Source organism: Parastagonospora nodorum, assembly GCF_000146915.1.
Source record: "Parastagonospora nodorum SN15 chromosome Unknown scaffold_47, whole genome shotgun sequence".
Taxonomy (NCBI): Eukaryota; Fungi; Ascomycota; class Dothideomycetes; order Pleosporales; family Phaeosphaeriaceae; genus Parastagonospora; species Parastagonospora nodorum.
The window spans coordinates 65,247-81,170 of NW_001884595.1; the positions used below are offsets into that span (position 1 = coordinate 65,247).

The 15,924-nt window shown below is 55.1% G+C and overlaps 5 protein-coding genes across 5 annotated transcripts; 3 read left to right on the forward strand and 2 right to left on the reverse strand.

Annotated features, from left to right (window-relative positions):
- Positions 1-79: 79 nt before the first annotated feature.
- Positions 80-1,851, reverse strand: SNOG_16394 (hypothetical protein; the record flags this gene model as incomplete). Its single annotated transcript, XM_001806460.1, has 3 exons — positions 80-1,317; positions 1,367-1,737; positions 1,793-1,851. 3 exons carry the CDS (start codon positions 1,849-1,851, stop codon positions 80-82), a joined length of 1,668 nt encoding a protein of 555 aa, XP_001806512.1.
- A 722-nt stretch (positions 1,852-2,573) lies between these two features.
- SNOG_16395 (hypothetical protein) lies at positions 2,574-3,694 on the forward strand (the record flags this gene model as incomplete). The annotated part of the gene is made up of 3 exons (XM_001806461.1): positions 2,574-2,619; positions 2,725-3,344; positions 3,395-3,694. The coding sequence occupies 3 exons, from the start codon at positions 2,574-2,576 to the stop codon at positions 3,692-3,694; spliced, it is 966 nt and encodes a 321-aa protein (XP_001806513.1).
- Positions 3,695-6,022: 2,328 nt separating this feature from the next.
- Positions 6,023-7,387, forward strand: SNOG_16396 (hypothetical protein; the record flags this gene model as incomplete). Its single annotated transcript, XM_001806462.1, has 1 exon — positions 6,023-7,387. The coding sequence occupies one exon, from the start codon at positions 6,023-6,025 to the stop codon at positions 7,385-7,387; it is 1,365 nt and encodes a 454-aa protein (XP_001806514.1).
- Positions 7,388-8,094: 707 nt separating this feature from the next.
- SNOG_16397 (hypothetical protein) lies at positions 8,095-9,021 on the reverse strand (the record flags this gene model as incomplete). The annotated part of the gene is made up of 1 exon (XM_001806463.1): positions 8,095-9,021. The coding sequence occupies one exon, from the start codon at positions 9,019-9,021 to the stop codon at positions 8,095-8,097; it is 927 nt and encodes a 308-aa protein (XP_001806515.1).
- Positions 9,022-10,242: 1,221 nt separating this feature from the next.
- Positions 10,243-15,774, forward strand: SNOG_16398 (hypothetical protein; the record flags this gene model as incomplete). Its single annotated transcript, XM_001806464.1, has 5 exons — positions 10,243-13,183; positions 13,459-13,602; positions 13,640-15,271; positions 15,389-15,502; positions 15,551-15,774. 5 exons carry the CDS (start codon positions 10,243-10,245, stop codon positions 15,772-15,774), a joined length of 5,055 nt encoding a protein of 1,684 aa, XP_001806516.1.
- Positions 15,775-15,924: the final 150 nt, after the last annotated feature.

Consider the following 15,924-nt stretch of genomic DNA (forward strand, 5'->3'; position numbering starts at 1 on the left):
TCTTGTCATTAAGCATCTAGACGTTGATCAACTAGATGGAGTTCTATGTGTTTGTTACTGCTTTTGGCGCTCTAACACTCTAGTCGTCCTGATCCCAGTTGCCTCCTTGTGCCTTTCCGGGCATCTTGGGGCCACCTGCTTGCCTGGCAACAATGATCTGGTCAACACTCAATACCGTCCGTGCAGCCTCGGTTGCCAACTTGACGGCCCAGCTCTTGCTGACCCACAGGTCTAGGATACCCTCGTCCTTTGCGTCGAGGATACCTGTGTTGTCATCATTCTCAATGTCGACACCAGTCGTCCACTCGTCGTCCTTGCGACCCTTTTGTGCAGCGTGCGAAACGTAAAGACGTGCGAGAACTTCGGTAGCGTCAAGACCAGCTGACTCGGCGAGAGTACGGGGAATGACCTCGAAGGCCTCACCGTATTTGCGGATAGAGTACTGTGCGAGGCCTGATGTGCGGTCGGCGATGGCCTTGATGCGCTCGATGAGCTGCATCTCGGTTGCTCCAGCGCCTGGTACTAGTCGTGGGTCGCGGGTGATGGCCTTGACTACGTTCACACCGTCGTCAATGGCTCGCTCGACATCGTCAAGGTGGTTTTGTGTGGCGCCTCGCAAGACAAGTGTGGCTGTCCTTGTCTGGTCGTTCTCTTGCCTGAAGACGGTAACGCGGTCTCCACCAATCTCAAGCGTCTCCACGACATCGATTGAACCCATCTCGTCTGGCATAGGCGCACCGAGACGCGCAAGCGGTGTAGCGCCGACGACACGGCATAATCGGCGGAGCTCGAACTTGGAGAGGACCTTGATGACGAGAATGTTGTAGCGGTTGAGGTAGTGCAGCGCAAGCTCTCCAATGGTGGAGCCAGCAATGACTACGCGCATGCCTGAGTCGTGGAGCTCCTTGACGACCTGCTCGACCTGCTGCTCCTCGCCCTTTGTGAAGTCCATCATCTCCTTCGCGTTGTGTAGCAGGACCGTTCCCTTGGTCTCCGTCTGTGAAATGTCGATGGGGCAGGAGAAGACTCCGACCTTGGCTTTGGTGGCCTTTTGAACGGTGCCATCTGGTACCCTGGCAAAGACCATGCCCTTGACGACCTTGCTCTGCTCCAGGCTGCCACCCATGATCTTGACCACGCGGACATTGTCGACGTTGAAGTTGGTGGCGTTCTTGGGAAGGACGGCGAGGACGGCTTCGGCGACGAGGTCTGCGAGGAAGTCTTCGCTGCCAGACTGTTTGGCTGCTACCACTGTGCGGATGGCCTTGCTAAGTTCTTCTTGTGATCGCAAGTCTGCGACCTTGTCGCATACAAGCTCTGCCGGATCGTTAGCTCTATACATACGCAGGGCTGAACTGATCCCTACCTTCCAAAATCTGCTGAGCCGCAGTCTGTGCCTTCTCGAAACCAAGAACAATGTCGCTTGTCTTCAAGCCCATCCGGATCAGCTCCTCAGCTTTCTTGAGCAGCTCTCCTGCCAGGACAATGACCAGGTTAGTCGCATCGCCCATCTCAGCCTCTTGCTGCTGGCTCGCCATAACAAGCAGCTTTGCGGCGGGGTGAACAACCTCGAGTTCTCGCAGAATCGTGGCAGCGTCCGAGGTCAGGATCATTTTCTGGAGGTGGTTTATGACGATCTTGTTGCGGCCATAGGGTCCGAGCGAGGTCTGAACGGTTTGCGCAATCGTGCGGCAGGCGTCGATGTTGCGAATAACAGCGCCATCCTCAGCGTCGTAGCTGTTGTGGGGTTAGTTGGGTGTTTGTATTGATGGGGAGATCAGGTGATGCTCACTTCTGGTAGCCCTGCTTGAACAGGCCGGCATTTGGGGCGTTGGGTATCGAGAGAGACATGTTGGCGGAATGTGAGGGGTATCGTGGGGTGGTGGTGTACCTGGAGCTCTCGCTTTGGAAATTTACGGACGCGTCCCGCGATGTCTTGGCGTCGGCAACAGCGACCACCGATGGGTGATAGAAGACCACAGTAGCTTTCACCTTGACGCGTGCGGGTGGTCGTGTGACGCCGTAGAATGGAGAACACGAAGTACGGTATTTCAATCGTTCACAACAGAGGACCTGGTCAACCGGGCACGATTTGGTGCATACCACAGGCTCCAAGGTTGTCACGGGCTCATTTGAGCCAGCAACAAAGATGGCATTTTTAGACATAATCATATCATTATATAGTGTTATCGCTGCGCGCATGAGCACTACGAATGACACGCGTGGAAAAGTCTACAAGAGACGCGATGCGAGGGCATGTGAGCAAAATCTATCTAGCCGTATACTTTAGGATTTTTTGAAGCTACCGCTAGCGAAAAAGACTGCTCAATTCTTCTCGGCACCGCTAAATGACCAACATCTCATGACAGTACGAGGAAGCTGGGGATAAGGATTGGTGCCGTGGATTGAAGAAGCTGAGTCTGGCGAGAAAAAACGAAGATAACTGCAGTCGCGGCGCTAGTGAGAGTGGCGCTAGGCCGAATTAATGCACTCCCGCTCCGGAACTTTTCCACAACTTGGAGGCCAGAGGTGGTGGCATCAAGCGACATTGCGACGCCCTGAGGCCAGACAGCATGAACGTAGGGCAGCAGACGACACGCCGATTGGCCGCCAAAAGTGGTGAGGATGCTCAATGCCGGTGAAGGCGGCAATGGCTAATGGTACCAGGCCAGTCGATATGCCGCTCATGTAGAGACTCCATCTCACGCAACTACGCCTCTGCAGCAGCCGCCGCTGTGCAGTCCGAAGACCAAGCGCCGCAGCATATACCCCCCGTCGCCCAGGCCGCCCCGTCAACAGCATACGCCGTCAACGCCGGTGTGGTACTGTCCCGCCCACCTCAAATCACACGAGACCTGCACCCGTTCGAAGCCGCCTTCTTCCTGTATCAGAAGCGTCTCAATGAGCGCCTCGCCCTTCCCTTCACGCGCTACTTCTACTTCAAGAAGCGCACGCCCGCCGATCTGGAATGGAAACGCAAGATGAGGCAACGGCTGACGCCTGCTCGCGACATTGGACGATACAACGGCTACAACTCCGAGGCATGGAATGACGAAGTGCTGGTGGGTGCAAAGGAAAGCGATGTTCAATGGCAGGTCGATCGACTACTCGAAGACGCAGCGACCGATGGACGAGAGGCTGGCGAGTCTGAGGACAAAGGCATGAAGAAAGTGGAGCGAGAACTGTTCGACAAACCCATGCCGAGACGTACAGAGGCCGATGAGAAAAACGACACCAAGAGCTTGAACCGAGCGCTGCAGAGGACGCTATACCTGCTGGTTAAGAACAAGGAGGGACAATGGCAGTTCCCCCAGGATCGATTGAAGGATGAAAACCTGCACGGAGTATGTCATACGCTCTGCCTCTACTTCAAATCATGCTAACCAACGACCAGGCGGCATCGCGCATCATCACTCAAGCCGGCGGACCCAACATGAACACCTGGCTCGTCGGTCACGTCCCCATCGGACACCATCAGATCGAATACACCAAGACCACAAAGCTCCCATCCGGCCTCACAGAGTACGGCGCGAAGACCTTTTTCTTGAAGGCACGCATCATGGCGGGTCAGGTCAATCTGAAGGAGAACAAGCTTGGCCACAAGGACTTCAAGTGGCTGGCTAAGGACGAGCTGCAGAAGGTAGTTGAAGAACCGTACTGGAAGAGCGTCAAGAATATGCTTGCCGAGCGATGAGCAGCGTTTTGACCACGGCGTGTATAGAGCAGGCTGTCACATGTATGATCATCTGTAGCGATACTATTTGGCATTGCATCGCGGGAATGTGCCACTGTTGTATATCCTTCCATGAATGCACATGAACAACACAACTTCAGCACTAGACACATGTTTCACGCCGAACAGTACCAACTGCGTGAAGTGACGAGTGCCTCTGTCAAGTCACGGACCGATCAGTCGTCAAACCTCAAACTACTCTACTCCAACCTCTGTCTGGAGCTCATGGCTTCTGAGCATACATCGAGCCAGAACCCCTGGTGCTTCCTTGCACCCAAGCACTTGAACACATTTCTTTGACGTCCGTACACTACGATTGCCGATTGCATTCTCATCAAGTGGCCTGCTACCCTATCTTCATCACACACAACTCCCCCCTCAGCAAGGTGACAGCAGATAGGCGAGAAGTCGGCGAAGTCCCTGGGGCTAGTTGTGAGTAGGCGTGCGGGGGCGAGGCTTACGGACGTTAGACCACGGCATTGTACCGCGTGGAGTAGCGGGTGCTTATGTTTCGGGTAACAGTTAGAAGGGGAGTGGGGGAGGAGCACGCCAAGACGTGGTGCTTTTTTACAGTTTGCGGAATTTGAGAGGACGAGGGGAGGTATGACTGGTGCAGTTGGACTCGATTGCTGAGTTTACAGGCAGTATGGTAGCGAGGCTGAAGACTTTTGCGGAGCAGAAGCAGATGCGTTTATACAGATTAAATGTTGCATTTCGTTCGTTCTTAACCAACTTTCTATGTGTGCTTCTGCACTTGGCTGGAAAAACGAGAGGTTGGGTCGTAAAGCAGCAGCTCAACTGTGTTTGTTCTCAGTCAGGTGGACGATGAAAGTTGGTTCACTCACAAGTCCCCCTTGACTGCGACTTTAGCTGTAAGCAAGAGTGCTGATTGGCGAGTTCTTCTTCGGCAATTATCCGGCTACTCAGAGCTACACCACCTCGGGGAGAGCAAGATTAGTAATTGCAGCCTCGGAAAGAGAACCAGTGCAATGTACAAGTGAAGATCTACAAGCAAGAGTAGCGCGTGTATCATCGGAAGCTGCAGGCCAGATGACTCGCCCAGTACCCTACCTTACTGCAAACAGCCAATAGAATGCTTTTTGTATGTAAGAAGTGTCAGTCGTCGATCGTCTCCTACACTTTTTGGGAAAGTAGGGGGCAGTCTGGATCACGGAGTGAACGAGATCCGGGGTCGTAGCCGCTAGCGCCACACTAACCCCAGGTTTTGTCGAGCTTAATTCAACACTTGCCATGGACGCCACCCCGCTCGTCCTCATAAATTCAGATCCACACGGGGCCTGCCGTTTGTAGCGCATACGGATGGTGTGTTGAACGAAAGTGATCGCTAGAGGATATGCGCCACTTGGCAGACAGGCCGTGGAGTTACAACGGATTTGTCCGTCAAGTACCAGTTGTGCGTGCTGAAGCCCAACCTTTGGTGCTTGAGATCTGCAGTCACTCACAAGCTCCGGGCGAGTGGGGAGTAGGGCAATTCAAGCAACGAATGGGCTGAAGAGTCAATCATTGCTCTGTTCACGGAGCGATATCACTAACTGCTATACACAGAAGCAGACTGAATGGACTTGAAGAAGCTCTCAAGACACTTCCAGTCGGTACTTGATGAGTCCAGACAATGAAGTCCTCCGTATTCCACGTCCGGGGAGTGTGATAGCTGTTGCATTTGTAGGGGACCTCGAATCTTCTTTCCGCACTCCCCACCTCTGTTCATCCCCAACTCGCTCCCAAGAAAAGCATGCGACTTCCGAAATCTCCCATTTCCAGTTCATTTCACTACTACATCGGGGTAACTAGGCAAACCAGCGGGCCTCAAAGAGCTCTCTATCCTTTCCAAGCTTCTTTTGTAACTAACGCAGGGTCCGACTGTTTTGTTGATCACCGGATGGCATCCGTTATCCCTCGATGGCGCACTGTCGCTCGTAGCACCAGCCTTGGCAACTATACCAAGTAGCCATGTGAGCCTTGCTGATCGGCAGAGGCGAATGCTGTCTGGGGATAGTCATACGACTACCCTGTGGTAGTACTCCATGATTTACCACCGAGGCTATTGGTTACACACCGCCAAGGTCAAACAAAGTACTAGCGGATCGACCACCATGAGAAGATACTCGAACTTGTTCAGAGATGACCAGTTCGGGTATGAGCAGGCTTGGAAATAACCATTAATTCCGCACTGATGTGCATCCGTGGTGCAGAGGACGTATAAGAAACACCAGGCCTGCTCTAAGATCACCTCGCAGCATCCTTCATCTTCCAACACTGTTGCCTACAATGTTTGCGAAGACATCCCTCGCCCTTCTGGCCGGGCCAACGATCCTGGCCTCCGCCTTCCCAGAGATCGCCCGCATGGTCGCAGAAAAGCGTATCCAAGAGCGCCAAACAACTCCCCAGATCATCCCATTCCCAGAATACCCAGGCACCCCCAACCACGCCCTGTTCGACCAATTCGACCCCGCCCTCCAACTCGTCAACACAACTGGCGAGCACGAGTGGCGCGCCCCGGGCCCAGGAGACATCCGCGGTCCCTGTGCCGGCCTCAACGCCGCCGCAAACCACGGCTACATCCAGCGTGATGGTGTCGTTGATGCTGCGAGTATCAACACCGGGCTGTGGCAAGCCTTCGGTCTCGACAAGACCGCTACCATCTTCCTCGAGACGGCTACTGCATTCTTCAACGGCGACCCCATTTCCGGGCGCTGGAGCATCGGCCCTCACTCAGACAAAACCTCCTCCCTGCCCCCTCTCATTGGCGACGCACTCGGCAACGAAACAGGCATCTGCGCCTACGGCCATCTCAGGAGTGAGGGTGACGCGAGTATAACACGCGGAGACTGGCTCGCCCCCGAAATGAACTCAAACTGCCGCTCCTACCCACAATACATGCAAGAGCTCTTCGACCTCGCCAACACGCGCGCAAACGGGCTCATCACACCGCGCGTGCTGGCTGAGCACTCGAACAACCGCAAGAAGCACAGCATCGCCACGAACCCCTTCTACTTCAGCCCGGCGTACGCTGGCGTGGCGTTTACCTTTGGCGCGCACATGTTCGCGTACCACCTGCTCGCCAACCACAGCGCCGAATCACCACGCGGATTCCTGACGCAGGATGTGTTTATGGATTTCTTCAGCTACAAGCGCGACGCCTCGGGTGCGTTGACGTATAAATACGGCTACGAGCGGATTCCGGATAACTGGTACAAGCGACATCCCCTCGACCCCTGGACGCTCGCAGACATTGGCATCTCGACCGCCCAGCAGTGCGCCGCGTACCCGCTCAACTGCCAAGTCGGCGGCAACACGGGCGCGGTGAACAGTTTCTCGGGCGTAAATCTGGGCGACATCACGGGTGGGCTCATCAATTTCGCAGAGGACCTCAACGACCCGAAGAAAATGGGGTGCTTCATTGCGCAGGCGGTGCAGGCGGATACGCCGTCTTTCTTGAGCAAACTTCTCGGCGGCGCGGCTTTGACGGCGGCGCTGGCCGCGGTGGATAGTAGGCTGGGTCCCGCGGTGCAGCCGCTGAAGGATCTGGGAGGTGGGTGTCAGGGCGTGCCCGCGGGCAGGAGTATGTTCGACTATGGGATTAATTTCCCGGGGGCGGCGCTTGAGACTGAGGGGCCGAGGTCGGGGCAGTGAGGTCGCGGGGAGTGGTTGTTGTGGGCAGTTGGTGATGATATGAATTACTAAAATACACAAAGTTTACTGTCATTCTACTTCTCGATTCTATGTTGAGGATGTGTCTTGATTGATCTGCCTGGATCTCTCGGCATGGTGCACGTGTGCCAGGACAGATCAGCTGCTGACATGGTTTGAACTACTTTATCTGTCGAAGTCAATTATGTTAGAGAGGAATAGGTTCGGCCTGTAGAACTTGTAGATACAACGGTGCTCGTGTCTTTGAAGTTCGGCACTCCTCAGACCATTCGCTCTAAGAAGAAGGAACTGTACATTCAAATCCTCTGCGGAGAAGGCCGCTCAAAATTGCATGATCAGAAAGGCGCATATCACAGTGGTGAATCTTCTCAACGTCAGCCTGTACCCGTAGGAAGAAAGCCAGGGAACGTCTCATTTTGTATTGTGAGTTTTGATGTTGGACGTGATGTATTTGAATTCTGTGGTCTACATGTACTCAATCCTTCTGTCCTTTCATACTGTTCCCTATATTTGTGAGGTGCAGTAAATATGCCAAGCACATACCCAGGGTCCGGGAATAAGCCTTTCTGGGTGCTGTAATAGCTTGTTGGTATTTTTCGAGAAGGCACAGAGGTTCCGCACAGGATTCAAGGTCGCATCCTCATTGCGATTCGCATCGTGTGGTAAGAGAACCAATTGAATGACAAGACTCATTCGCCACCTGCTGCCTCTTTCTCCGCCGCCTCTGCTTCTGCCTTCTTCTTGTCCTCCCACCTCTGCTTCTTGTCAAGCAGCTTCTGAAGATTCTTCGCACCGTTGAACACGCCCTGGGTCTTCGCATTACACGCAGCACAAGTAGGATCCTTGCGATATCTTTTCAAAGCACAAGCCTCGCAAAAGTAGTGGCCACATTTGGTGATGATGGGCGTCTTGTATGGCTTCTTGCAGATCAGACATGCGAATGGTATCTTCTCCAACATGGCCAGATCGATGCCGTCGTCATCTTTGTCCTTTTCATCGCGATTTGCGGATGCGACCACTGTGCCCTCGAGTTTCTTTCCCTTTGTTGACATTTCCCATTCACGATCGAGCTTCCAACCTGCTGCGTAGTCCTCACGAGCGTGTAGGTACTTGCAGTTGTCGCCGAAACCACAGAAACCGGTTTGTTTGTAGTCCTTACACACGTCGGGTGTGTAGTCTGTGATTGTGATTGTCCGTACATTGCTCGACGATTTCTGTGGGCCGACTTGTCGGGGCGGCGCGTCGGCGCTCTTTTCGATGATAGTTTGCGGTTTTGTGCGCGTTGTTCCGAGGAGGCTCTTCGAGTTCAAAGTGCCGTCTGCGTTCTCGTCGTACCAATTCGACTGCTTCGTGGCGTCGTTGCTAGCCTCTATTACAGCTGAGCGATCAGCCTCGTATTTGGTTGTGCCTTCGATTCCCGACCCCATCTTCTGATCTGCAGTCGAGGCTTTGAGCGCATTGCCGTTGGTCTTTCTCCGCTTCACTACACGGCCGTCTTCACCCTCTGCCTCGGAGCCTGACGAGAAATCCGAATCTGACTGTGGAGGTGGCGGCGCGGCCTTGCGCGGTGCGGCTTTTGCGCCTCGTTTCTTGAACTTGACTACTGGAGCTTCCATGGTGTGTGTTGAGAGAATTATGTCGTGTGTATGAAGTGCGAAGTAGCTGTGGTTGCGCAGTAGAAAGTTGGAGCCGAGCTGTGGCTGACCAATTACTAATGATGAATCTGGGGAAGTGGCGCAGGTTGTTACTTCCGCATGCGACGGGTGTGACGATCAACGCAGTGCTGGCGTCATATACGAGATTGACCAGAGCCTTCGTAAAGAGTTGGGAAGCGTGTCTGAGCGCAGTTGGTGATACGTACCACCGAGGATTTCCCCGAGGATCTGTGTATGTTAAGGTTGTCGAAATATGTCTGAGCAACACGTGCCCCTTTCCCACTCATAAGTATACTTCAACCATTGTAACATGATGGAAAATGTTTTGCAACTGCAATGACGCGTAGGAGACGTGCAACACGGCTTTTTTTGGACCTGCAAATACCCGGATCACGATCTCGGAGTCCTATTGCTACCAGCCGGGCTACAGGTGGAGACGCATTCCAGTCGACGTGGTGCCGTTGCGCCTGCAGATGCTAGGGCCAATCGCAACAACAAACAGCCATCCCCGGCCTAGACGCGGTGTAGGAGGGGCATGCTTGCCTGCAGCATCGTCGACGTAAGTACTCGCAGGGTGGGTAGTCATGGTAGAGTTCTAGGGCGCGATTCATTGGCTTGCACGGCTTTGTTGATGTTTGTGCTCCAACTGGGCGAACGAATCTCACGCACCCACCCCGGCTAGTGCACGGGCTCACTCGTCCGTTCATGCAAAACACTCCCGTTATCATCTCATCTTGTCCCGCTGCCTCCATCGTCACCGTTCCGCCCGCCTGGCATTTCTTTCATTCGTTTCCTGCCCTTCTTCAGTGCTCCTTCTTTGGGGATGCGCTTGTGCTCGTCTATTTCTGTGTGACGGACCAGAAACGCGTTCAAGTGCGAGCAGCCGCTGCCGTGTTGCCTGAGACCAACCCGCGCGTCGCCCTCAGCCAAGCCCTTGCACCTCCTCTTCCGCTTTGTACACACTTCACCCTCACCCTGACCGAGTGAAACACACAATCGCTCGCGTCCTAATAATATCCCGCCACCCGTTCGCAGTCACTGTTGGCCTTTGGTGACAAAACTGCTCCACCTCCCGCGGACGATTCCCCACTCCCGCATCGCCATCAGGACCGCCTGCCCACACCACCAAGCGGCTCACCCAAAGGCAATGGAATCCTAGGCACCGCGCCTGTGGAATTACTAATGTCGACAGCAAATCCGCCGCCGGGCGCGCTCGCGGTGGGACACCCCAATGGCTCCGACCCTTTCGTCGCGGGTGCGCACGGTGCCCAGCGACAGCGCTACGCAGCATTCGACAACTCCCAGTTCAGCCTCTACCTAAATGGCTCCCCGGCACAAGCGAAGCGGGCTTTGCAAGCCCATCTGTCCGAGACGACGCGGCGCCTCCAGGAGACATCGCACTTGGGCAATGCGCTCGTGCAGCAGCGCCGGGAGCTAGAGGAAAAGCTACACGAGGTCGAACAGCAACAGCAGGAGAGCGACATGGGGCCCGAGCTGCGCCAAAGACTCGCCGAGTTGGAGAAGGAGTTCAACGAGGTTGGCAGAGAGACCGCTCGCGCCTTCCTCCCCAAGTCCCGCGTACCAAGCGGAGAGGCCGATTCTGCCATCGGACAATCCGTCTACTCCAGCGAAGCCCAACACTCGCCCACCAAGGTCAGCGTACCGTCACGGAAACAACGAAACCAGCAGCCAAGCAGGATCAATGACATTGCGCTGGCCACCGAGATCTCCACTTCTCTGCTCTCGCAGCTGAAGGAGCTGCAAGCCGTCTTGCTCGAAAGGGACGATGCACTCAAGGCCGCCGATCTCGACAGGTCGCAGCTCGAGATCGAGGTTGAGGGCCTGTCGCAGCGCTTGCGGGTTGTCGACGAAAGCGAGTCACGCCTCAAGGATGTCAACTGGAGTCTAGAGACACAAGTTCGCGAGTCAGAAGTGCTCACCAAGGCAGCTGCGGACAGGGAGAATCGCCTAAACCATTCCCTGAATCTGCTAAGGACCGAAAAATCTACCTTGGAACGAGAGTTCGAGGACCTGAAGCAACAATTCACAAAACTTAGCGATGACCACATCAACAAAACCAAGCAGACCGAGACTGAGCTGACAAGTCTGCGCCGTAATGTGGCCATGACTGAAACTGAGAAGAACGCTCTGCAGCGCAAGGTCGAGGAACTGTCCAACCAGAACCAGGAGCTAGCAAAGGCCGTTGCCTACCGCATGAAGGTCGATGAGCAAATCGCACTTGAGGATACCTCCCCAGATGACGGTACGGAGGAGCGAGAGACTCTGACTCCTGAACACTCACCCCCGCCATCGCCAAGCAAAGCTACACCACGCCACGGTATGCTCGAATCAGAGACCTTGAAGCACTCCCTTCAACACGCACATCGTATGATCCAGCAGCTCAAGAACAACATCCACCGCGAAAAAACCGAAAAGATTGAGCTCAAGCGCATGCTTCAGGATGCCCGTGACGAGCTCGAGACCAACCGCGGTGCACTTAACGGGCCAGGAAGCGCAGGCAAGCGACGATCCAAGACAGACAAGGACCTGTTCAAAAAGCCAGCTCGTCCCGATCGCCTCGGTGCCCTACGATCCGGTACTCACGAGATCGTGGAGGACGAGGAAGACTGGGAAGAGCAAGAAGGTGTCCAAGCTACGCCCAGCCGACGTCCCAGGTCAGAGCATGTCCCTGGTGCCTTCTCCGGTGGGTTCAGCTCCGCAGCCGAGACCAGTGCCAACGAAGGCTTCGAGACTGCCAACGAGACTTCAGACGCTGCATTCGAGACCGCAAACGAACGTGACGGCACAACTACCGAGACCGATGCATTCTTGACTGGAGCCGAGACACTCGACGGTGGTAGCAGCGATGAGTTGACTGAAACTGAAGCTGGGCCCTCCACAGTGACAAATCGAGGCAGTCGTTCCACGCTCGTCCCAAGAAAACACCAGGATTCGTACGAGAGTACAGCTTCCACCTCTGGTGACGAGTTCGACGACTTGGCATTCAAGACCCCGATTCAGAAGCAGCCTTCGCGTTTCCGACTCAGGTCCAAAGCAAGCGGATCTCGTGTCGGAACTCCGAAAGGAAGTCTGGATTTCCATGCCAGCAGCCCTGCGGTCGAATCACCAGCTAGCTTTGCCAGTAACAGCCGTGAGAACACGCCAGCTCAAGGAAAGAGTCTGTTCGCAGAATTAAACGATTTGAGTGGGGATGAGGACGGCAGTAGCGTCGGTGAAGGAACACCAAGCCGATCAAGCGTGGTGTACTCACGCGAGTCGTCCCCAGAACATCTGAAGAGGCAGGCAGAGACAGTCAAGTCGGTCATGGTTGACTCTGGCATGATGACAGAGCCCGAGCCTCGACAAGCTGTAGGTCTGTCTACGATACAGTCACGAGCCACCGAGCCGCAGGTGCCTCGACCAGCCAGTCTACACTTCTCCGCGCTCTCTGCCGAAAATACGATTCCTCAGGGTGCTCCACGACCAGACCTCCGTTTGTCCTCAGTTTCTGCGCAGGAGACCCTACCAAAGGCTTCCTTGCAGCCTGCTCTTACCGTCTCGACCGTCTCCGGACATAGCACTCAGCCCGAGGCTCCTCGTGTGGCGCCACTAACTTTCTCTTCTCTTTCTGCCCACGAGAGCGTGCCTGAAGCAGCTCCTGCGGCACGTCTCGGAGTGTCATCCGTGTCCTCACAGAACACCTTGCCAGAGGCGGCACGATCTGTGCCACTCGACATGTCCTCTATTTCGATGCATCACACCGAACCTCAGCACGCGGCGACTCCAGCTCTGAGCATGTCTTCTCTCTCGATGCACCAAACAGAGCCTCAACATCTAGCGGTGCCAGCTATGGGCATGTCCGGTCTTGTGTCCAACGAGACACAGCCACTTGCACCTACCCAGGACAACTCAAGGGCCCTATCTATGGGTGTTTCGGGTATCGTGCACCAGAGTAGCGAGCCTAGGGAAGGCAACACAGGGAGAGCACTTGCTTCCGGGAGTTTGCTCGTTTCTGGAATACATTCCCAGTCGACAGAGCCAAGCGACCTGGGTAGCTCAGCTGTGACTCAACGCAATCCTCAGCAACTAGACAGCGCCATTCAGCCAGACGGCCAGGAAAGCCGTACTCAAGACCAGCCGAGACACATGCCACTCCAGATGTCCAACGTGTCTGCTCATTCTACAGAGCCAACAGCTTCTCGACCTCAACCTTCGACGTTCTCAGGAATGTCGACCCAGGCAACGGAGCCACTCAGTGCTAGGAGAGCTCTTTCGCAATTCTCTCAATTGTCTTCGCATGCCACTGAGCCAATTCCGCCTCATAGACAATCGTTGCACTTATCAGAGCTATCGTCTTGGTCGTATGAACCGAAGGCCCCTGCACCGCTTGCTTTGCAGAAATCAACCCTGTCGTCTCAATCGACGGAACCCCTGGAGGCAAAGAAGTCATTGCCAAAGCTATCCTCCATTACGTCGCAATCATCGGTACCCGTGCAGCCAAAAATGCAAGCATTGTCAGTCTCGTCGACCGTGTCCGCACAGGTAAGCGAACCGGTCGACCCTCCTAAACCCGCGACACCTACGATGTCGATGCATTCTGCTCTTGCTACCGAGCCTATTGCACCGCGACAGCAGGTGTTACGGCAGGCAAACATCGAGACACAGCAGACGGAGCCCGTGGAGCCATCCGTGATTGTCCCTTCTCAATACGGCGTCTCCAATGTGACAACTCTGCACGATGCTCATCCCGAGTCTCCAACGCTGCCACCACATCTGCCGTCTCCCAGCCGCTCGCCAACCCGACCCCCAACGGCTCAGCGACTTCCGCCGCCCAAACTTGCACTCTCATTTGTGTCATCGCAGGATACGGAGCCTCGCGACGGTTCGCGGCCTGCCACGGCTCATCGATCACTACCTCCAGTCTTTTCGACCTCTGCCACGTCCGTAGAGCACGATGAGGAGAACACACAGGCGATAGAGCCATCAGAGTCCAGCTTGTTCGATAATGTAGTGTCTCGGGGCGCTGATCGAGATTCGCGCACACCGCTTGCCCCTATCAGCTCTAACCTGGCCCCAAGGAGCGCTCGACCACAGATGAGCGATGGAGGAACCCAAACCATGGTCTCCGCTGAGCAGATTGACAAGCTTTTGCTTGCTCGGAACCAGCGTTATTCAGCCATACTCACTCCAAGTAGCGTTGAAAAGGTTGCGTCTCCCCCACCCTCTCCGAGCAGGAGACACTCGAATGAAGGTCGCACCCCTCGCAGGCCTGGCAGCTCCGGCAGCATTCGATCCCGAGCAGCATCGCCGCCGCCTCTCCCAGCAGACCACAGGGAGGTTATTGCTGCAGCTGCTAAGAGTCTTCCCCCGCCTTCGCCCACTGTAGGAGCAATGGGACCGCCCGTGATGCCCGCATCGGCCTATAAGAAGCGACCAACAACACCATCAATCAGGACAAATAGTGCGACGTTGACGCCAAGGGCTGGAGGCACCACTCCTCGTGCTCGTCGGCAGTCTGCGCGAAGTGGAGCCTCTTCTCCGCTCAGCCGGCGGTCATCGCTGTCTTCGTTCACTTCCGAGGTGGATCAGCGCTTCAACATGCAAGGCGGCCCATCTTTCACCCCGAACGGCTTGGCAGCCGGTGCTACCGACCCTCGGATGATACAGGCTATCACCCAGACCATGATTGGTGAATACTTGTGGAAGTACACTCGTAAGACTGGACGTGAGGGCCTCTCAGAGAATCGTCATCGACGATTCTTCTGGATTCACCCATACACCAGAACACTCTACTGGAGCGACAGAGATCCTCAGAGTGCTGGCAAGACAGAACTGAAGGGCAAGAGTGTCGCAATTGAGTCTGTCCGAGAGGTCGAGGACAACAACCCGCTGCCTCCGGGACTCCACCAGAAGAGCTTAATCATCGGTACCCCGGGACGGTCAATTAAGTTCACTGCACCAACAGGTCAGCGTCACGAGACCTGGTTCAATGCACTGAACTACTTGTGCCAAAGGGTGGAAGAGGGTGCGGATCCAAAATCACCGCAGGCACCGACGTCTGGCGACGAGATCCAGGATGAATTCAATGCAGGCTATCGCAGCTCCTCACGAGCGACTGGACGGTCGAGGGCCTCCATGGCATCGCACATGACCCGACGGACGGCATCGCCTCACCACGCCGAGGTGCCTACACTCCGACCATCCCAGTCACGTGCGTTCTCCCCGGAGCCTGTCCATGGATCAGCATCTAGCCGATTCAGCAGCATACTTCGACCTACCTCTGCAATGCGAGGGTCCTTTTCGAGCCGCAGGAGAACTAGCGTACAAGAGTCCACCACGTACGAGGAGCCCAGCAACGCCAACATGGAGCTTAGCCGGGACATCCACGACCATGTTGAGCACGATCTAGACAACATGGTCAATGTCCGCGCATGCTGCGATGGTACGTATTTGCATATATGACAGGAAGAGTTAAGCTAACATTGCACAGGCAAACACGATGTCGGTCACCTTCACATGCACTCGATGCAGGGACGGCACAGCAGCAACAACGTTAAGTCGCGGCCATCTTTCATTGGATCCCTCAGCTCGAGATCTGCGTCCCGCAATGAGTCGCGCAACGAGTCTCGCAATGAGTCCCGGAACGAATCGCGCAACGAGCGCATCCGTCACGAGACGGAGATGGAGGCAGCAAACTATGGAGCTGGTGCCTAGCCTCCTCCCCGTCCTAGGACATTTCTTTCTATTCGATAATCACACTTCTTGTGTCGTATACCATGGCTAACAGCCTACTTTCCTAGTCTATGTAAGCGCTACCTCTCCTATGTACCTGTCTGTCAATCTTTCAGCCTGCGGGCATTTTCT